At 30.0% G+C, this 24,142-nt stretch overlaps 1 protein-coding gene across 3 annotated transcripts in view; it reads right to left on the bottom strand.

Moving 5' to 3' along the window:
• Window positions 1-339: 339 nt before the first annotated feature.
• LOC112601168 (aryl hydrocarbon receptor protein 1) overlaps window positions 340-24,142 on the bottom strand; it is a 54,307-nt gene continuing 30,504 nt past the window's right edge. For 2 of the 3 annotated variants that reach the window (XM_025348626.1, XM_025348627.1), the window contains exons 4-12: window positions 10,440-10,555; window positions 10,272-10,361; window positions 6,849-7,070; window positions 6,489-6,679; window positions 5,583-5,689; window positions 4,596-4,737; window positions 3,858-4,406; window positions 1,976-3,082; window positions 340-1,230 (exon numbers count right to left, since the gene is read on the bottom strand). In XM_025348626.1, the coding sequence (XP_025204411.1) occupies window positions 924-1,230; window positions 1,976-3,082; window positions 3,858-4,406; window positions 4,596-4,737; window positions 5,583-5,689; window positions 6,489-6,679; window positions 6,849-7,070; window positions 10,272-10,361; window positions 10,440-10,555 (2,831 nt within the window). In that variant the 3' untranslated portion in view covers window positions 340-923. The remainder of the gene's footprint in view (window positions 1,231-1,975; window positions 3,083-3,857; window positions 4,407-4,595; window positions 4,738-5,582; window positions 5,690-6,488; window positions 6,680-6,848; window positions 7,071-10,271; window positions 10,362-10,439; window positions 10,556-24,142) is intronic. The other variant, XM_025348629.1, reaches the window with a different exon arrangement.

Genomic DNA, 24,142 nt, shown 5'->3' with positions numbered 1-24,142 from the left:
AATCGTATGATCTCTGTTCGATAAGAAAAAACTTTACATGTTGAAGCGATCAAAAATAGTTATTACTGTAAAAATACAAACTAGGTACGTCTACACAGCGCGAATAGATTTTCATAAAAATTATAATATTATTGTAGCCTATTCGTATCACAGAAACAAACCATAAAACTAAAATAGATAGATTTTACGATGAAAAACATATAAATTGTAAATATAATATAAGGGAGTGGCTTACGAAAACATGTTTAGATAAAAATCAGTTTTTGTGCAATGAATTACATATTAAAATATACCAGTAAAAGTCTGGAAAGAAATATAAAGTTAGAAATTATTTTCATAATGATATCATTTAGTAGGTACATTGTAATATAATATTTTATAATAATATAAAATAAAATCAACATGGTATTTTAGGCGACAAAACGACGATATCGGTTATATTATATTGTAATATTGGTGTACCTACACATCGCGTATTGCGCCAGAAACACGTTTAATCGTCGTAAATAATACACTTTTCCGGTGACATCACTCATCGCCATATCAAAAAACCGGTCTATGTAAAAAAAAACAAAAACAAAAAAAAAAAAAAAAAACAAAAAATCTTTCCGTGTGAACACGACGCGCCAAAATGTGCAGGCGTTTCGTCAAAATTTATACGAGTAGACTTAGATTTTGCGAATAGCTCGGGAGCTTATAAAATATTGAGAACTCTACAGAGTTACCCGTATAATATAATATATCAATATATACTATGACGTATGGCAGTCATTGTGTCCGTATACGGTGTGTTGTTTCGCGCGTTTCGAGATATTCGATGGACTGTGTATTTGGGGAGGAGGGACGGCGTATTTGGTTTCCCGACCGCTGTGTGTTTGATTTTTGGCTGGCTGGCCGTTTTCATTGGTTCAACAGCGTGTTGGTCACCTCCGAGATGGACAACAGAGGACTGCAGTCCTGTGATTTAACCGGGACTGAGACGGACTCGGGTACTGCGCCGGCGCCGGCATTGCAGCGGTTTGGTGATGAGCAGTGTGATTGTACAGATGATAGTAGTTGTTGTGGTGGTACGGATCGTGATGATAGGCATCGACCATGCTGCTGCTGCTGCTGCTGCTGCTGTTGCTGCTGCTGTTGTTGTTGTTGCTGCTGCTGCTGCTGCTGCTGCTGCTGGTGGTGGTGGTGGTGTTGTTGTTGTTGTTGTTGGTGGTGGTGGTGGTGTTGCTGCTGCTGAAAGCAATACAAATCGACGTGGTCATTGTCGAAAACGTTACGTATAAGAGTTTTTGATAATCTGTCTTTATCGTCTATAACTAGGTATACTTATAATATAGACTTAGGTATGCGATACATTATTTTTTTTATGTGCTTTTCATCCGTTTATTTATATAAAATCTACTGAACGTGAACGTAGCTTTTTAGGTAATTTTTAAACCTATTATTACTCTGGACTTGAGAAGTACTTTTTTGTTCGTTTACTCCCTTTCCCCCTCCCCTGCATACCGTTTTTCGTTTAATCTATAGAGAAACTTCATGGAATCAAAGTTTGAATATCTAAATATTTGCGTATAATATATCCAAAATAAATATTACTCTCTAAATGTCGCTGAATAAATAAGTTCATGTACAGATTGTTAAATAGTATTTATAAAAAATAAAAAAAAATTTAAGTTTAATATAATTTTGCTGTCATTTATTTTTATTGCTTTATAAGTACTCTACGAACTATTTAATAATAATGATAATAATTGCGGTAAAGCATGATTAATACGCAGCGCGATCGGATTAGAAGACTATAAAAACGAAGTTTCAAGTGTTATCGTTTAATAACTATAAGCTTATAGGCTATAGCGTTTGTTCGCTGATTAACTCTTTCCGAGTTTTTTCATGTTTAGAATGAAATTTGTTGAAAATTATTTGATTTTTGGATTCGATCGCACTGCGCACGATTGTGCTCGAAAATAAAAACACTCACTGGTGGTGGTGATAAGCATAGAAGTGGTGCGGTGGAGGTGGTGGTGGGTGCGCGTGCGGGGGTGTCCATACCTCAGGGCCCCCGGTCAGATGATGCTGCTGATGATGATGGTGGTGATGATATTGGTTTTGGTGATGGTAGTGATGATGGTTAGCGTATGCGGCTGCTGCCGCGGTTGCCGCTGTCGGGCTAAGTGGTGCGTCTGGCATATCCGCTTGCAAGTGCGACTTGCAGAGCTGGTCAGACGGACTTCCGGTTGGTGGCTGTTGCGGCGTGGGTGGTGACATTTTCTTCCGCTGCACGTACGGCGACGGTGGATGGCCGTTGATTTGTGGCGACGTCCTAGAATCACTACCACCGTCGCCACCGGTACTACCTCTACCTACATTTCCAGTTACGCTGCCACCACCACCAGCACCACCGTTGGCACAACCAGCACCACCTCCTCCCGTTCCACTGCCACTGCCGTTAACACCGCCGCCAACGCCGCTGCCGCCGCTTCCGTTACTATTATTACCACCGTTGCCCCCGCCACCGCCGCCGCCCGGCGATTGGTTGGGCGGCGACGACAACGAAGAATCCCCTACACACGTGCCCCACATGAGTACCGTTTGCCTGGGGACGTCCGAATCAGACGATTGCATTCCGTATTCGGATTTCGAATCTTCGATTTTTAGACCATTCGGTACTGGCGGCGAGGAACTCTTCGTGCGGAACTGAACGTCGCAGAGTGGCACCAGGTACGGCAGACCGGCGGCAGCGGCCGAGGAGGCGTCCATATGACATTTTCCTATGTTGTCTTCGCCGCTCTGTTGTTGCTGCTGCTGTTGCTGCTGCTGCTGGTGGTGGTGTTGTTGTTGGTGGTGTAAGTGTTGTTGCTGCTGCTGTTGTTGATGATGATCCATCGACACAACTGGTGACGATCCGTACAGCTTGTCCACGCATTCCCTACCACCCACAGCCGCCGTCGTCACCGTGGTCAGCTGATCGTAGGTGGGCAAACCACACTGCACGGGTGGTCCTCTGGTACTTATGTCCAAAAACCCATTGCCCATGTATGGTGTAGTTGCCGGTGTATGATATTCGGTGTAATAGTTTCCTAAAGGCCTGCAAAATAAAATAATTGACAATAATGAGGAATAGATGTTTCCGGGGCATTTTAGCAAGCATAATATTCACCCTCTTTATATTATTTGACAATCGATTTATTCGGATTCGAACCTTAAGAAGTTTTAAGAATTTATTTATACTTAAAGACCATATTTTTTCAATAATTGTAGATTTTTTATGCAATTTAAAGAGTGGTCTGTGGTGATACGAAATGAGTATTTTTTTGAGTTATTCAAATATGTATTAATAGTCTTTACTCCTTAATAGTGATTTTGTACAGAATAAAAAATTGATATAATATTTATTCTAGTACTTATTATATTCAGGTAATTTAAAAAAAATTACAAAATGTCGAATAATTTAGGTATATTATAGTCATATAATTTTTAGATTACCATAGATGCCCCCCATATCATCTAAATCTATTATGTATCTTTAGTATTAAAAGTTAAATAGCTGTAAAAACTATTTGTTCAATTAATTTTGATTTAGATGCGTCAACATTTTCAAATCAACATTAAAAAGAGGATTTTTTTTTTTGAAAAAAATAAGCTTATAGTATGTATCATCTTGCATCACACAATAATCTTTAAATTATATTTAAAATCGGAGTGTTCAGAAATATGATGTTTAATAATTTAGTTTAGTTTAGGTGTAATAAATATGTATTTATGTATCAGATCAAAATTTAAATAAAATTATTAAAAGGCCTAATCTATTATTTTTTATAAACTCAATTATTATTAAACATTATATATTTCTATTTTTTTACCTATACTGAAACAGGTTGTCTGTGGCTGTTAGGTACGGTATTCGAGTATCGTAGAGGGTCTGATGGAAATTCGTCTGATGATATCCACCATTATCAGCGACTACTGCCCCGTTGTACGGTCCTGCTGAGTACAGCGCCGCCGTGTTTAGGTTTGTGTAAAGGACGTCGGCAGTCGGCGGTGGTACGGTGTGCACCGAAGGCGCCTGGACGGCCGCCGGATATTCGATGGCGACAGTTGCCGCCACCGTTGGTGCCGGTGTAGCAGTGCTCGCCGACAGTTTCCGCTTCGTCCGGCACGTTGACAGAAAGTCCCGCAGGTGCGTTTTGTACCGGCGTCTAGGCTGCGACGGTTGCGTTTGACCGGCCGTCCCGGTTGTACCGGGGACTCCGGTGGTGGACCCAGCAGCGACGGCGGCGTTGGCGGATGTCGACAACGAACCGGACAGTTGTTCCGAGTCGCTGAAGTAGCTATTCGTCAGGCCCGCGTCCAAATAACTGACCTTAAAGTCCATGGTCCGTTTGCCTAATAGATCGCGGCCTTCTTCTTCCCTGTAAACCGGATATGTATAAAAACGACGCTATATTACTGTCCGTCTGTAGATCAATATATATACGCACGGCGTTTGTGACATATAGTGTGGGGTTCATATTCAACGTTTAATATAAACGTATTTTTGTTTAATTATTTCTATTAAAGACAAAACATTTCTGTCTTAATTACTTCTGATAAATACTTACATTAAAGGCCTGTGCGTTCCTATCACAAAATCAGGTTTTGAGTTTTTATAAACCAATCTGGAACTAGTCTGTAGCCATTGCCACGTGCCGGGTTTGGTTTGCACCCTATAGGCAATCATTCCTGATGCTCCAGTTTTCAACACTAATAAAAAAAATAAACATGGTTTTTTAAGTAAAATTTCAAGTTATGTAACTGTGCGAGTTTTTTAAAACGTATTTTCTTAAAGAAATAAACTGCGGAATTTTACTAGTGTGGCTTAAATATAAAAATGTGGCTAATTTATTGATGCTGAGAAATTTTATTTTTGATATTATATTAGGTATAGCAATATAGTGCGATTCTGTTATAGACCGACATTTTTTAATCATTATAATTAAATATTATCTAATGTATTTATTATTAAGAAGTAGATCGTAAATATGTATTGTGTACGTTATACACGTATAGGAAATTAATGATTTTTAGTAGGCTAATATAATTATTTTATCAGAAAATTTTAAAACATTTCACTTTTTTTTAAATAATATATTATGTAATTGGTATTTTTATATTTGATCTATTATGACCTTATACATTTTTAAGTATTAATAAAATATTCTAAAGAGAAATATATACAAACATGTCTAATTAATAATCTATTTTATTTTATTTTCATTTAAAGATCAATTGAGGGTAAGTAAATGACTAGCTATATCTTGTTTGATTGTAATGTACTAATGTGGTTTATACAATTGTAGGGTAAAATTAAAATAATGGACTAAAAAAAACACGTTAACACATAAAATATTTGTTAAAAACACTTAGTGTGTAAACTAGAAGTAATCATTGTAAAAATGCTGTTATATCAATTTGTAATCACAAAATGTATATTTAATTACAACGCACATAGAATTTTCAAAAGCATTAATATTATCTAATATTTATATCTTATAATATTATAATATTAGAATCGTATAACATGAAACATTTAATATAAAAACACTTACGTTCTTGATGGGCACTGGCCACGTACGCTAAATCGTCATAATGAACTAAGTCGTATCCTCCCATATTAGCGAGTTCGGAATCACAATAACCTAATAATAACTTGCCTCTAAAAAAAAAAATTGTTTATTTATTAAGGTTAATTTCTTTTTTCTTTAAATTATTTCTTTTTGCTTAATCATAAATGACAAATTATACACTATAATATAAATTATATTGTTATAATTATATACTGCGACCCAATTCTACTAACAGAAATCACTCATTATATCATAAAGTATTATTTAGGGTTTTTAAACTTCAAACAATAGAATAAAAAAATTATGATATTGCATTTTTGGTATTATTTTACTGTTAAAATTTAAAACTTTTTGATGGAGATCTAAAACAAAAAAAATTAAATAAAACTGAAAAAAGTAGAACATTTTAAATTTATATAAGTAACTCAAAGGAGTTATAATATTTAAAAAATTGGACTATAATAGAAAATATTATTATAATTATTTAATAATAATTACTATTTTTTAAGATTTATTTTGTTTAATATCATTATATTTTAAAGAGTTACAATAATATTGTAGATTTTATGATAATTTAGTTATGTATAAATATTTGATTTTTCTTGCTTTTATAGATTTTAAACAGAGCAACGATTTTTTTTTTTTTTTTAATTTTGTTATATTCTGTAGAAGAGCAAAAAAAATGTTTCCATGCCAAATTTTAAAAGTGATTGTTAGTTGTAGGATTTTGTAAACCTATGAAATTCATTGGAAAAACCAAAAATATTTGGGGGTTTCACTTAGAATCTAAAATGTATTTTGTTAATCATAAAATAAGTATTATACCTATACGTTAATAGGTATATTAAAAATTAAACAGAAAATTATTATAAATGTATGAATTTAAACCTTTGGTCCATAGACACTAGGCTGAGATCTAGCTTATGTTTACTCTTGAACATGACTTCTTTATGCGGTATTTCAAGTAAAGACGGTGGGCCAAACGGCGTGCATAGTGCAAACAAGCCCAATGGTGGTGGTTCGTCTGACTTTCGGTTTTGGCCGTGAATTACTTTGATCCGTCCGCGTACGTCAAGTCTCTATCAAAAAATAAAAATAATTGTATTTATTATTATAATATTATTGCACAATTGAAGAAGACATGAAAATAAAATGGGCTGTATAATTATACAGTAATTGTATTAATGTATTATATTATATAATTTCATGCATTATTATTATATTGTCGCTGTAGTAATTTTTTTTTACCAAAAAACCGGAAGTATTGTCCAACAGACACCGGAAACGGATGGTGAAACTACGCTGTAACAGACGGCCGTTATCCGGGTGCAAAGCCTCGTGTAACGAAATGGACGGAGATGGTGACCCCGGTTCTGTGGGTATAGCCGAATTCCACATGAGTTGTCTCTGCAACTCTTCTCGGTCTTCAGAATGCACTAGCTCGTAGACTGACTGGTGAACGATGTCGGACTATGAAATCATGCCAAATGATGTGTTATGAATTATGATAAGAACATATAATATAGTATATGATGATGGTAATAATACAAATATTATGAGAGAGAACATCGACGTTTATATCATTCTTTTTAAATCGAATACGATAAATGCCTTTATATAAAGCCATATACACAACATGAATAATGCATTGTCATTGTGAAATTATATAAAAATCAAAATTTTCTTAAACTGTATATTCTACTTGTTTTTTCATTAAAAATATTTTTAATTATTGTTTGTGTACCTATTTCATAGACAATTCGATTGCTCATTGGTAACTATAGTAGCTTTATGGTTTTTTTTTTTTTAAACTTTATTGCTGTTGAAGAATCAAATTTTAAAAACATATACGCAAATAATATACCACAAGTTAAGACATAGAATTTATAGTGTAATAAATTTAGGTTATTTTTTTTTAATAATGAGTTTATAAGTTTATTATTCATTTTTATTTCAAAAATTTTTACTAAAATAAAATTATTTTTGTGTATTTTATTTTTATATATTTAGTTATACCATTTATACTGCACATTAACATTCTCAAACCTTTTTTTTTATATCTAACATACAATAATTATGCGGTAGGTTGGTAGAATAGGTTTTTAATAAGGTCGTCATGCATATTCATATTAATTTATCGTAAAATGTTGGTTCACTTAAGTTATAACTTATAATATAAAAATGATATTTTGTATATTTATATATCCATAACAAAAAGTAGAAAGTATTACAATTGGAACTGTGAGTAATAATAATTAGCGGGTTAATATTAAAATGTGCACGCGGTTGCAGGAAACACGGTTCACTGATTACACTATGTTCTCTAGTTTCCCTTTGGTTTGGTTACTCCCACTTCTTACCTAGTATCGAAGAGAAATAAGATATAAATCAGTAAAAATTGAATAATTTTCAAAATTAGCGTTTTTAATAGATTAATGGCAATTAAAACACAAAAATTATTGACAAACGTTCAAATTGTATTTATACCTATTTTCTATGATTGTAAGTTATTTTTAATTCATTTATTTATAACTTATAGAAAAAAGGATCAACAGTGTTCGAAAATTCAATAAAATGTATATATTTTGTTTAACTAGCTTATAGCACGAACATTGATATTTAAATACTTTTTTTTTATTCACAATAGTTTTAAAATAAATATTTTTAGTAGATTTAATAATTTAGTACTGAATTTAATGTGAATAAAATACAACTTATTTTATTTTTGTTTAAAAGGTTTCTATATTTTTCAAAAGTAATTATACATAATCATAACTCAAATTATTGTATACCTACATTCTTATTCCATCATAAAAATATTAGTTTTACAATTTAGTGCAAGCTATTGACTAGAATAAGAAGAATGAATATTGAATATATAGGTAAACCGAGTAACAGCTTACTATGTAGGATATCTTTGTTCCTAATTTACATACTTTACTAAAATTTTGAATTGGTATCCTTTAAATTATTATTTTGATAATATAAAATAAATTTTGTTTTAAAGGGGTTTGTTAATATATGGCTTTTTATCTCGTTTTTTATTATATTAACAAATTATAATTGTGCATTATGTACCTATAAATAGTTATAATATTTACTAATTGTTTTGCAGGCAAAAATAAATTAGAATTTTATCTAATAATAAAAAAACTAAGCCCTAAAAATGTTTCTTTAATATAAATATAATTTAAAATCAATATTCAAAATATGATATTCGGTTTATGACGTTTATTCAATGTTGTATTGTTATTATAATTTAATTCAAATAGTCTGATCAATGTAGACTTTTAGTTATGCTATAGGGCATCTAAGATATGTGGCAATGGACTATTATCTATTGTAGTATAACATGTATTTTATCTTAAATGATTTATATCATTAAATCTTTGAAAAAAACAGAAATTTAAGTTGTTGTGTGCTTATAATCCTCAATAGAAAACAGTCAAACTTTAATCACCTTGTGATGAATATTTTTGATATTAATAAAATAATATCCTATTTCACAGAGCCGTATTACACAACAACGAACTAATTTAAATAATCTATAACCAGTCACGTTATTATCTGTAATTTAGCGACTTATGGTGATTATTAGGAAATTTGGTCTGTTAATCGTTCTATATTATAAGCACTTATTTAAAATTATTTGTATATCATTATGAAAAATTAAAATTATTTATTTTATTATTATTTTATATTTCTGTGAATTTTAGTAAATATATAACCATAGCCCATAATATATATATATTAAAATATGAAGGTTTGTTAAATTTTTTAATATATAATTCATTCAGTGAAATTAATTGAAATACAATATAAATTATTAATTACTAATTGTGTATGTTTATAATTTGTTTTTTTAATGTTATTTATTATTATTAAGTAATGATATTATTTTTTGATATCTATATCCAATATTAAATCACTACTATAGACAACCTCTATAAATTTCTATTACTATTTTATTTTATAAATTAATATATTTAGTATTATCTAAAGAGCGTTGAAGTTTTAAAACACTAATAGACATAAATACATTTAGTTTATGTAGCTTTACTTTATTGCATGCATCTAAGAGTTTCTCGTTTGAAAAAAATTATACTTTAATAATATTGCTTTGTACCAATACAAATGTTATCTACATATGTGCTTATGTGGTGCTATAAATGTTCAATTAATTTGACAGTTAAAAATTAGTATCATAATAAAACATAATTAAAAAAAAAACAATAACAATGTAAGTGTCTTTTATAAACATAGGTATATTGATATATATCGTACGATATATGCGTATATAAATGTATATAATATTATTATTTTTTTTTGTTAAAATACATCTGCATGACCTATTATATTGTACCCACGTGTATACAGACGCAGCTGTTGAAATTTTACTATAATAATATCACGTAGGTACCTACTTTCATTACACATGTATATAATAACATTTTTAATAAATCTATTGATTATCGGTTTTTAATATATTCTCTTGATAATGGTTTAAATGATAAATTGATTAAAATCAAACTATATTAAGCTATTTAACTTTTAATTAAATACTGATAAATTAATTAATGAAGAATAAGTTTTTTTAAATCAACAGAAATATAATATTTATTGTATATGCATGGTTATATAAAAATAAAAAGTTTCATAAATTTAAGTTACCTGATGGAAGCCAAGGTAATTTTCTATGGTATGCGTCGCAAAGAAAACCTCTCCGTCACATGTGAGCATTACTAAAAATCCGTTTAATGCCTGTATAAAAAATAATTAAAATTTATAATAGAATTATTATTGTACTATCATGATTAAATTTTGCATTTAATTATTCACTTGTAGGAACATGTCTCCGTCCAAGTACAAATGATGTGGCTCCGGGCACGTCCTAGAACGCTGGTACTGAGAGCTGGTAACATTGGCTTGTTCTTCTTTGGACTTGTGCATAGTAACTGTTAAAAAAAAAAAAAACATTAAAATGCTATTAATCACACCATGAGTAGTAGAAATTATGTCAGTCATCCGTATAACAACTACCTATCATAATAGAAAGTACACCCTCGTGTGATGATTCAATTTGAAACTGATATTTATCTATACTTCAATGCTTACACACGCGCGCGTGATATCATTAGCTATATAGACTATGTTGTTGCTATAATATTTTATTCAAAATTTAAATAAGTTCTAAAGTAGCATAAATACAAATTTTTATTTTGTTCAGTATACAGGTACATACACATAAAGATTAGACTACGTGCAGGTTAAGCTGGTTTGATTTTCAATGTAACACCATATAACTTCATATAATCGTAACTTTATATCACGAATTACACAAAATGTTAATTGAAACTATTATAAAATGTTATTTGGCGAATTGCCCAATACATATTTATCGAGATTTATTTTGTATAAATAATACGGTCGTATAGAATAAAAATTTAAAACCGGTATTCACAACATAAACATTTTAATCAGATTTTCCTACGATTTCCTTGCTGTTTAGTTCTAATAAAATCAAAATTAATGTAAATCTACTCTTTGTCGTGCGTTTTAAGTTAACTCCTATGTAATAATATTCGATAATTTGCATACCAATGTCAAAATTGAGCAGATTACTCGAGGCATGACGTTATAAAATAGTCAACAATGAATATTACACCATTTATGCATTTTGTCCATTCATTATTGTTTTTTTTTTTTTTTTATGTAGAAAGATACTCTGATTTAAATTGTGTAAGTTATTAAAATTATATTCAATAATTAAAAATCATCATAATCTTGTTTGGTAGAATGGTTCATAAAAACTATCATTTTTACGACTATTTATATATTTATTTTATATTTCTCATCTACATAATTAAATTGTGCCTACTACCATAGAATATTGAAATTTCTTATCCTTAAATATTTTTTAAATAGTTTTATTTTTTCCTAGTCTATTTATTATCTATGTTACATTGTCGATTGAAAAATATTAGAATGTGTTAGATTTTTTAAACTGTAACTTATGTAAAACTATTAAAGATCTGTATCGGAAACATAGTAGGTAACTATTTTTAATGGTTTTTTATGTATAATATGAAATTTTGAAAGCCGTTAAATAAAATATCATTGAATTTGAATGAAATAATAAAACTATTTTTGTTATGTATACATTTTAGTATGTTAAGTATCTTTATTCGAGGCATTCGAAATGTTTTATTTTATTTTTTAAAACTGTAAAGTCATTAGAATTAGGCGTGGGAATATGTAAATTTGTTTTTGGTTTTTATAAAAATAAATAATAAGTGATCTATTGCATTTTTTTTCCACTGGAGCGCCATGTTCGTTAAAAAAGGAACCCTGAAAAAAGCAAATCGCGCGGTGTGTGCTTTGCGCAATAAATCCATATAGTAAATAAATAACGAAAAGACAAATAAATAAATAATGATAAAAATTATCGGCCGCCCGCTGGTGATGGCTTATTTACATCCCAAACAAATCGTAACCCATCGGCGCCCCACCTTAAAACGACAACTAACGAGCCTAGTTTATTACCTCTATCTCTCCCGTCTGTATGAATACCCTTTTCATCCTGCTCTCCATCTACCTCTCGCTCACTCTCTTCTACACATTTGTACGTCCTTTTTATCCCGACGGTCTTTCAGTGGTTTTGCTTTAATTAACCGGACGAAAATTATTTATTATTGTGTACACAGCGGTCTTTGCTTGGATGGTATGAATGTTTTATTATTTATGAATTATCAGTTGTACGTATATATTATATGTATAAATATAAATATACACACATAAAAAAAATAAATAAGAAAAAACCATAATTCCGTATGTAATAAAAACCGGATTCATAAACTTTGCTCGTGACGTACGATTTTATTCAACTTACCGTAATAACTACCTATATACTTGTACGTTTACGAACATTATATGCGCATTTGAGTTTCTGGGGGAAACTTTAGCGTGTGTAAGTTGGAAGGGGCAGGGAAGGTTAGGCGATGAAATTACTTTTCTTAACGCACGATCGACAACTCGTTTGTAAAGTTACATAAATAGATCACATGTCAGATTTTTGAAATAAAAAAAAAAATTAATAAAACTATTAAGAGACTATATACTCCACCGCTATAACCACCAAGCGACGCACGTGCGACGACGTGCTCGGCTTTCACATGTTTCATCCTGTATCGCATAGGCATACACACACAGTATGCGTATACATTGTATCATTGGCTGCATATGTGGGTGTAAGAGAATTGATGTTGGTAGGTGGTAGTGAAGAGGGGTTATTGCTAGGAGAGGGTGCTAGCGTCGAAAAACCGTTCGTCGCACGCGATCCCGCCACAGCCGTTTATGTAATTCAGTTACCATGGGCACCTGGCGTCAAAACAAATCATCCCCTATCCACCGCAACCACCCCTTCGGTCACAAATAAACGATTTGTGTCTCCCTTGTTCCACTCTCTCTCCGCTACCGATCACTTCTTCGGATCGTTGCCGCCACCAGGTAGTACCTACCTGCCTGCCTACCTTTATATATAATACGCGCATATATTATACATAATATTCGTGTGTATATTTATACATATTATATATACACATATTAGTACGCGTGCTCGAAAAATAATATTTCGGCAAAATATCACGTAAACTGGATTTTGTCCCCCCTGCAGCCATTGCCGCCGCCGGATATGAAGTCCCAGATACATCAAGGGTGAAGACGTATTATGTTGTAAAAAATTATCGTGGTCATTTTAAACCTGACGTTATCCAGCTGCGATCACGGCGTGTTTATTGTAATAAAAATAATATCATATATCTTTTTATGACTTTCGAGATGTTTTATTCCCTCCGCGGTGCATTACCCCGCAACACCACACGCGTCCTATTCTTTCTACAATATCGACGTGTGGGAACTGCGTTGTGAATTATGTAGTATATAATGATATTTAGTATATATTTATATATATTATATTATGTGTGTATATAATATATATTTTAGCCCACACGATCACATTATTTAAATGCCAAATGAGAGTAAAATTGTACCTACGTCTGTAGAATTCACGCAACATTTTTTCCATTTCCCATATTATTATTATTACTATTGTTATTATAGATATTATGTTTTGAAAAAATTAATTGCTAAACATTCAATACCTATAACTAATTCTATCCGTTTAAACATACTAGTCAATTATGATTATTAAATCAACGGTTCAAAATATTGTTCAATTTAATTTTTTCAATTAGTTTTTATTTTATCTAAAGACAACTTATCAGGATACTGTTTAAAATTTGAGCTATAATTTTTCATGGTTTAGTAAGTTGCACCATAGATCTTTTAGATGTTATATTTAGTTTTGTATTATTATAAGCAATATTTTAAAATTGTTTGAGAAACAAAAAGATAAACAGTTTATAGAAATATGATTTATTAAATGTACACGAGTGGATTAATCATTGATTTTCTGTTTAAACTATTCACTATTTCGGTAATTTTATAAAATTATTGGGGTGATTCTAATTTACCAAATAACTCATTTAGTTTATTTGTAAGGATGCATTTTGTATATTAGTTGCATTAATTAATGTACCGTGGTGTCCATTGTCTATAAATGTACTGAATACATCCATTAATTTTTTATAATTTATGTATTTATTCACTTAAAATTATAAATATATAATTATAACATTAATAACTCAATTTATCTTTATTTAAATTTATTAAATTGACACGAACGTATAAATACAAATATTGTGAAAATAAACATAAAAGTACAGTTAATATAAATACATTTTTTATCATAATTCATAAGCCCAGATGCAGGATGAGCGTTGTAAAATGATTGAGTATTTTATAATTTACACATTATTTAAAAATGATGAAATGTTGTTTTAATTGTAATTAAAGAAACAAAATTAATGAACATAATACAATACAATATAATAATATACTATACCTATTCCAAAGATTAAAACACGAAGAATGTAAATTTTTTATATACAATAAAAATATAAAAAATTAATTTATAATAAATGATCAACATTATTTTTTTTGTAATTGTATTAATCTATTTAATCTGTTGAAAATTAATAGAATTTTACTTTCAGCGTAAAAACTAAGGGAATATAAAATTAGGCAAATTATAAATGAGTTTAGGTATTTCAGAATAAAACAGACAATTTCTAGCTTCTTTAAAATTTTAAGTTAAGCGTAGAATATGTGATCTTAACACAACAATTATGTAAGCTTTTATGGAGTATGTAAATTATTGCCAGTTATCCAAAATATTACCATTATATTAAACTAAAATAAAGAAATATAGAAACTATATTACTGTTGCATTATGAGTTATTTATTAAAATAAAACGAATTGACAGGAAATAAATTAAAACAATAATTTAATTTTTGTTGAAAAAATAATAACTTTCTATACAATATGTAATGTAGTATAAACGAATATTACATATATACATAAAAATATTACTCAAGAACATCACTAAATAAACATGTACAAATAATGCACGAAATCAATGACTTATGAGACCACATAGAGTTTTAGACAATCATAAAATATAATGTAAAGTAGCTGTTGTGGTAGAATAATCGTATGTATATTTGATCAGTTGTTAGTGTTTTATTCTCGTTACAGCAGAATGCAAGACGTGATACATTACGTGATAATAGTAAGTATAGACATGTGTGTAATTTATAGTCTCTCGTATGTATTACGGACACTTTAGTAAACTGTAGTTACAGTAGTTACTTTGCAGCACTACAGTGTAATATTAATATAATATTATTGACTATTTGTTTTGTATTTTACAATAAAATACATTCATCATAATGTTAAAAAACATCAGTATCGCGAATATGTCCGATTCTGGAATGGAAACCAGAACGTTCCCATGTTTTTATACGGTTTCTTTTAAGTATTTTTTTTTTTCATGTATAACATGACCGCAAAATAATTTGGTTAGTTCGAAACACAGCTAATACTATAACTTCCATATGTTTGTATATATATATATGTACACATTAATACGTACGAAAACCTTTAAGTTATATTGTTGACAACTAATTTGCGAAATCAATACAGAAAATTGATACTTCAAAATAAATACAAAAATATTCTAATTATAATATTAAATCTTTATAGTTTCTACCTTCGATTATATTATAATTAGATGTTGATATGTATTTGTAGTGTGATATAGTGTACGAATATTTGTATGTAGTGCAAATGTGTACACGGCGCTTTTACGTAAAATAGAAAATATCCCGTCTACAGTATTAGACTCATAATATTAAAATGCCATAATACCATACACAGTAAGTTGCAGTTGCAGTTATTGTTATAATACATAGTGTTCGACTTTATAATAGATCCTCTAACGAAACAAAAAACAATTACAATTTAAAGTAATTAATTTCCAACCAGCTCGGGAAAGAAGGCGTATACCGAGAGGTGGGGGCGATGACATCATCGCGGGGAAGGTAAAGGGGGGTGAGGAAGGGGGTGCCTGCCACCAAAACATCTGGTCGTTTGATTTATATCTGTCATTAGGATATTATACCTATATGGCTTAGGTGTAATTACCAGCGGCCCGCTATCATGTCCCAAACGGTCACACGTCAGCTGCTGCTGCCACAGCAGCAGGGCCAGTCTATATCGCTGTCGTCTCTCTCTTTCCTTTTTTTTTCTGCTGTCCGTTCAACTGTATAATAATAATTAATACGTATATATACACGCCTAAGGTATTATTATTATTTTACGAGTATACATAATATACATGCGTATAATGTATATACAATAAAACACAGGCCGCACACCGACCGGTTTCCTGTGGGCATAACTCACAGTAGCGTTTCTGCACCTAGTCGACGACGCTGTAATGTAAATGAATCTCGACCATTCGAATCAGGTAATACTTTGTTTTGGCGTACCAGAGGGGGTCGCTTTCGCATAGTAACAAAAAAAAAAAAAAAAACCTTTCAAAATACGTAATATTACTTATTATATTATTATTCATTGTTTTTAATCTCGTATACATGTTACGCGATAGTCATAAAACATTTTGTCCCAGGTGAATAAAAAGCATAAACTTACTTGTTCTATTTTAATTTTTTTTTATAATAGCACTCAAAGTTTATACGAACTTGGTACGGAATTATTATTATTATTATTTTGTTTTTTATGAATATTCTTATATTTTAATTAGCATTATTCCCCAGAATAAACCCACCCTTTCGATAGTCACGGTTCAAAAACTTTTACAAGGGCACCCTCGCACATGCCTTAAAAATTACACACCGTATTATAATAATTGACAGGGTCAGCTTGCAAGAATAATTACCAGCCACTATCAGTATCGACCATATACCTAATTTACCTATATACACATGTGCTTACAACATTTTGTTAAAATTATACTTGTTTAGAATAGGTTTTGATTTGGACTATGAAAAAATTAAAGTAATATAATAACGGGCACTTAGAATTTTATAATTTTATAAAACCAAAATGTTTTTATGGTAAACTATAACTATTTTGTATAACATAAGTATATAAACAAAAAAAAAAAAAAAAAAAAAATACAGTGAAAAATTTAAAATTTAATAGGTATTATACTAGTAAGAATATAAAACCAATATTTCACAGAAAAAAAAAATGAAAATTGTTTTTCATTCAAAAAAAACTTTACCCAGGTGTTAAATCTGAACTGGTAAGCTGTTATGTAATGTTATTTTATTATTATCCTAAAAATGTGTTTTGTGTCAAGCTGTGTTGCTGTGTATAGTATAAATAAAGATATTTAACATATTTAAAACTTTTCTATTGTACCGAAGGGCATGCAGTAGACAGTAGTGCAGTAATACCGAATAGTCCATCTATATGAAAATAATATATGTTTTTATGAAATGACATAATATGAGTTTAGTTTTATAAAATTTTCTTTAACCACATTCTGGTAAATTTTTTTGTTATTTATTGTTATATAACATCAAAAAACATTGTGTATAAAAAAAACCACATACTCTGTGTGTAGTAGTATTTAATATAGCAGAACTTATGTAAGTCACAGCCCACTGGATGTATATTAAATATTTAGTAGTACACTGTATGAGTATGATAAATTGTAAAGGAAACTTATACATACTTAATAATAAATATTCTATATTATTTTTTATAATTAAAACAATTATTACATAATATCTATAATAGTCATTGTTAATTTTTTTTCAATTATTGTATCTGAATGGTTTTTAATATTACCAGGTAAAATTATACATGCCAATTCATTATCCGATAGATTTTGCAGAATGTGTTCGCTTTGATAAGTGATTAGCATAACCTAGGTTATATAATAATTTATAAAACATTAAAATATGAATTTAATACATATATAGAATAGTGAAAATGCGTTTAATTATAATAAACATTGTTTTAATAATTAGAATACTGTCCTTCGGAAGACTTGTCTGGTTGTGACCTCTCTCTGAAGGCTGAATAATATATACCTACCATATGCACAAACGCATTATGTGTATATGTATTAAATCGTTTAAGTGTTAATTTCTTGAAAATCTAGTACTTAAATATTTCGATGATGATATCCTTTACAAATCATCATATATTTGTATAAAATAAACATACCTATATAAATATATGTATGTGTGTATTAGACATTTTTGTTTTTTTATTTTTGGTGTAATATTTAATATATTTAATTTATGTATGGACAATGACAAATGTTATTTCTCACGTGTCCAACGTTATATTAAATTTTGCGAGATTATAAAAAAATTTGTACGCATGTACGGTATATTATGAATCATTATTCAAGCACTTAAATTTAACAAATAATAACAATAATAGTTAATAATATAAACTAGTTTAATCGGTTTTAATATCGATACATGCATAATATGCATAATATTATAATAATGTGTTTTTATGTGTGTCTGTATACTATTGAAACGACTGCCGGCGTAGTCGTCTGTCGACTCCTGGAATATTGTTTTATTGTGGGACACGGATACATTATTGGCTACACAGTCGGAACAAAATTATGTTAGCCACCGTTCGCCTACTCAACCTGTTGTAATGCTCCGTTTTTCATTAATAATTAGCGATTTATGCTTGGCTGAAGGACCCCTTGTGGCGGTATATTCATTGATACATATTAAAGAATAATAATAAATGTACCTCTGTGTATGTGGCTAGCATTATAATATTTTATACGTTGTACCATATATACCTACTATTCATTTTTTTTCTTGGGTATTGTATTATTATTATCTCATGTACCCCACTTGTTCTAAACTTAAAGATTGCTGTAGTATTTGCTCGACAGAATTCATTAAGATCGTGTATACAGTATTTACGAAACCGGACATTTTAAATCGAATAACTCATACACAGGAACGGTATGTTAATGTTTAAAAAAAAATACTATGTGAGCGCATTTAATTCGCCCGACGTATTTTTCAAGACACATTGTGTTGTGTAATGTCGGTTTACTGCGATTAAAACTCATATTTTTAATATCCAACCGAGTGTGTATATCGACTGTATCGTTTATACTTTATGGCTTTTTGTTAATTGTAACTTTCTTCATTATATTACCCCCGTGGCGTTAATAATAATAATAATAACCGTCGTATAAACAAAAGGGAACCGACTGAATTACGGTGTATTAGGTTATAATATTTTACCACAAATTATATCGTAATTGACACGACCGCATGTTCAATCTGTTCAAATGTTTTTCATTGTGTTTATAGCCTTATATTCTTATAGGTATGTATAAAAACGTTTACAAAGTAAATACGTAATGGGTACAAAGTAATATAAGTATAATATATAAATTAAAATTAAAAAGTATAAGACTCTAATATGATAATAAAATTATTAAAATATATAAATAAGTATATCACAAGAACTATTACCAAATTATTTTTTTGGTTTACAATATCTGAATATTTAAATAAGTATTTTTTTTTTTTTTTAGATAAATCTTGAATTTAGAGCAAACATATTATAATTATGTTTAGGTAAATAGTTTGAAACAGAAAATAGTTCATAATATATGAACCAATTTTATTATATTTATTAAAGTAAGTGTTATTGCAAATTCAAAATTTTATATTGTTTTCGATTAAATTATTCCAACAGAAGATGTCGTTGATTTATTATTGTTTATAGTTATAAATGTTATACTAGTAATCAGATTATTTTTTATTCAATATAATGGCATCATTATTTTGCGTACATGTCAGAAAACTTTAAATAATTTGTTTTTATAAATATTACAGTTTAAATTTACTCGTTCAAGATTAACATCTTATAAGATAGGTTATCTTTTATGTCCCTATGTAAACATCATCATAACTCAAGATGTAGCACTAGAAAATTAAATTTAAAATTTGAATATATTTTTTAAACAAATCTTAGGCTTAATATAATTATTGTATACGTATTAAAATTTGCGAAGTTCGAATTTAATTGAGTGTTGCGTTTTATGAAAGACTATTCAGTAGATTAAAAAAATGATTAGCTTATTAATTAGAGTGTACATCATCTACGTATGTAAGTAACTTTAAATGCGAGACAGTTTTCGGCATAGTTGTGTGTCAGTTACGAAATCGATTTAACTCGCAATATTATGTCGTGACCATTGAAAACACAGATATACACATGATACACTCACTAAATACACGGGCACGTATATTATATAAATATATACAAGAGTCACTTAGTGTGGCCTACCCCAATATTTGCCATCAAAGGATTACAAAACGAAACCTTGTAAATCCGATTGACAGAAGCCAAATGTATGTAGGCCGACGGCGGCCGATGTAGTATTTACAAATATAATAATAGTTCGTAATAATACAGAGTTATTCAAAATAATTCATCCGATTTCAAATGTTTATGTCTTTTTAGTTTTTAGATTTGAAGTGACATGGTACATTACATACAAGAATAATATTTTATATTGAAGTAATTGTACCAATAAATGTTGTTCGTGTTTTCCCTTGGTCACACGAATAACATCTAGTCGGAACTCTAATTCATTCTATGCGAGTATTTTTTGTAATTGACACCGCTAATTTTTAGTTCCTGTGCGGTTCATGATAATAGTATTAGGTACAAAACATCATCTTTAACATATTACCAGAGGAAGTATAGCAGCATAGCGTAAGGTTGTGTGACCCAGGATGCCAGGTGTAGAACATCGGACGATTCACTTTGAATAATCCTGTATGTACTCGTATAAAACATTCCTGGTTTCACGTCTGTTTATTATTATTTTTTCTAAAGCGATCGCCCTCTCGTTCTACAACAACAACAATAATACGCTAACCGATTGCGGGAGTTAATCGATCGCACGCGAATTATGCATACGTATACAATAACAGTAACAATAATAATAATAATAATAATAATATAATATGCGAAACGTCAAAATACACACAAAAACTCCCGACGTACAAAAGCGTCGACCAGTGTCCGCTGCCACACACATATGTAGGTATTATATTATGTACTTTTACGGTGCGCGCGTGTTAATGTTCCGGTCAAACAGAACGAAATAATGGAAATGTCGTAGTACGTGTGCGCATAATGGGCCGGGCGGCGCGCGTGTGTCAGCTTTCCGTTGGAGGGTTGCTCGCCGGTATAGTTGCTATAGCCGCTTAACGGTAAAATAATGATACGACAATGACTATTACAGTGTCCGTAGCTGTTGTTGTCTCACCGGACCCCGCGGTCGCGGTCCATTACGTCCGCAGAGAGTTTTCGCATTGTGGTGAAATGTTTAGTGAGAGAGATAGAGAGAAAGAAAGAGAGAGAGAGAGAGAGAGAGAGAGAGAATCGGGATCGTCTCGTCTCGGTGAACCGCTCTGTGCTGCTGCTGTACCGGTTCCGGAACGGGTGAAAAAGACGACGTTTCCCGTCACCGTGTTTATATTTACCGCCGGATATTCGCATTGTCGTTGACCGTGCCTTCCCCGTAACATCTACGCTTCCACCCACGCACTAACCAAAATTCACTATTTCCTCCCTCGTTGAACCGCCACTATACTCGTCACCTACACGTATATATATGCGATATACATATATGCGTAAAAACTGACGTAACATTTTGACGTTTCTAACTATAATAGTGATACCTATGTATAAAGGAAAGTGTCTCACATGGTTTTTAGATCTGACAGGAATGCGTATACAACATAACGTTTCGTATTATACGCGTTGGTATAATAATATTGTTATATGAAGATATAGTTTTTGCGCGCAAACACCGTGTTATTGGTGTTCGTTCCGGCGGAAAATTATAGCAAATGCCAGTCGACGAACTCATAAGACGGGGGTTCTCGAACCATAAGTGAGATTTAATTTGAATTTTTAACGCAAACCAGATTTTTAGTTTTAATTTTAATACAATACCTAAAAATTAACTCTCTATTAGTTCAAATAAAAATGTATGTGTTTACATTATCGGAAAATATCGACGTTTACCGAGAAAATAACTAATAAATCCGCTCTGTCTAAGCTCGTTGTATAATATATGCTTGATATACATTGCAGATAACTTCATATATTACGGGATCATAATTTTCAACAGAAGTAATATTATCGTCTTGTTTTTCTAGCCAGCCTTTTTTTTTAAATATTTATGTTTTCGTGACTAATAGTAGTTTGTAAATAAACGTCTATGCTTCAAATTGTTTTTATGGAATGTAAATAGGCAATGATTTACCACTTTCAGATTAAATAATAACCCTGGTCAACCCGTGCAAATTAACTTCATCTAAAGTTACACTGCCAGGGTGTGAAGCTTAGTATACTAGACCAATTTTATGTGTATTTAATTTCATTAAATTTGATTTAAAACTGTATTGCTTTGCTTTTTTTCTTTTTTTTTTTTTTTTTTGAGAAGAGGGAATATCGTTAAATAACTATAATATTCATAATAAAGTAATTAGAATATACCAGATGATTGCTTTCATATAATTTAAAAAAATAATATTTACTCTAAAAATGAAGATAAAGAATTAGACAAGTTTCACAATGCGTTACTAATATTCAATATGAACACTCGGCACACATTATCAAAGTATATGATGCATTAATACTATCGAAAATCGACACTATATAACTGACGGTAGTTCGTCAATATTTACAAACGTTCACAAGTCTTGTTTATCGAATATGAAAATAAAAAAAAATAAAGTCAGTAACATAAATTTAACTAACTTAACATTGTAATGGTAAATCGACCTACAATTTGCGGTTTTTGAGCTATATTGATTCATTATTGTTGGAAGACTTTAAAATTACCGTGTATTTTTAGAAATATACAAATACTCGTATTATAAAAGACCAGAAGTTCATCTTTATAAAATAAATAGATAATTTATTAATAAAATTATTTAAGATACTAGACCATACATCTACCAGCCACTATTTTCATATACCTAGTTGTCCTAGGTATTGTATGGTCGAACATTAAAAATGCAAAACATGAATACTTTGTATGGTCGAGTAGAAACGTGTATTTTCGAACGCCAAAACTTTAAACTACTATATAAATATAAAGATACACAAAGAATACTGTATAAACATGTCTAAAGTCATGTTACGTGATATTAAAAATGTTTTGAAGTTTCAAACAATTTCAACTAAATTGAAACCAAAGATGATTTTGTCTATAATATGTAATATATATATTGATTATTGACCATACTATATTAATTTATCATGGCTTGTTTATGCTTTAAAATTTTTTTTTTTGAACATTGTACTTTATAAAAATATAACATTTTTGATTGTATATTTTTATACTATTTGTCATGAGTTATGACTCATGACTTTATATTAAATAAAGTTTATAAATAAATATTATACTTAAATATATTATTGTGTACTCAATCATGTTTAAATTTCATAGAACTTAATAACATTTTTATATTATATATTTTTTATAGGTTTGTACTATATTATATTATGTTTATAAGTTTATAATAGAACAATGAGTTTACGTTCTGCAATACTTGTTTTTCTTAGATTGTACAAAGTATTCGCATTTCGCATTTTAAAAGAATGGACAGTACAGAGTGACAGTTTACCTAACTAGTCAATTGTTCATCATAAAAGTTTATATAGTTACATAATACATACATTTTAATTTTATGCAAATAATGTATGCAAGAATGTACTACCAAACAATTTTTCGATATCTATGATTCATTGACTGTAAATTGATACATGGAATAGAAATTATTATTAGTTATTTCATATTTAATCATGTAATTGTATACTATACTTAATATTTATGTAAATTATACTTCAATCATGTGTACACAGATTGTGTTAATTACTATTAGTAATAAAAAAATTATTTAAATTTAAATTTAAAAAACAAAAATAATTAGTTATTTAACAAAGTATAATATCTAATTGTTATGATATAAAATGGTTTTAATTTTTTTTTTTACAGATAATATTATATCATAATATAGGTAGGTAA

Source organism: Melanaphis sacchari, unplaced genomic scaffold, assembly GCF_002803265.2.
Source record: "Melanaphis sacchari strain LSU unplaced genomic scaffold, SCAv2.0 Contig75_pilon_pilon, whole genome shotgun sequence".
NCBI lineage: Eukaryota > Metazoa > Arthropoda > Insecta > Hemiptera > Aphididae > Melanaphis > Melanaphis sacchari.
Note: the sequence above shows the minus strand (reverse complement) of the source record. Positions and strands in the feature narration are given on the sequence as shown.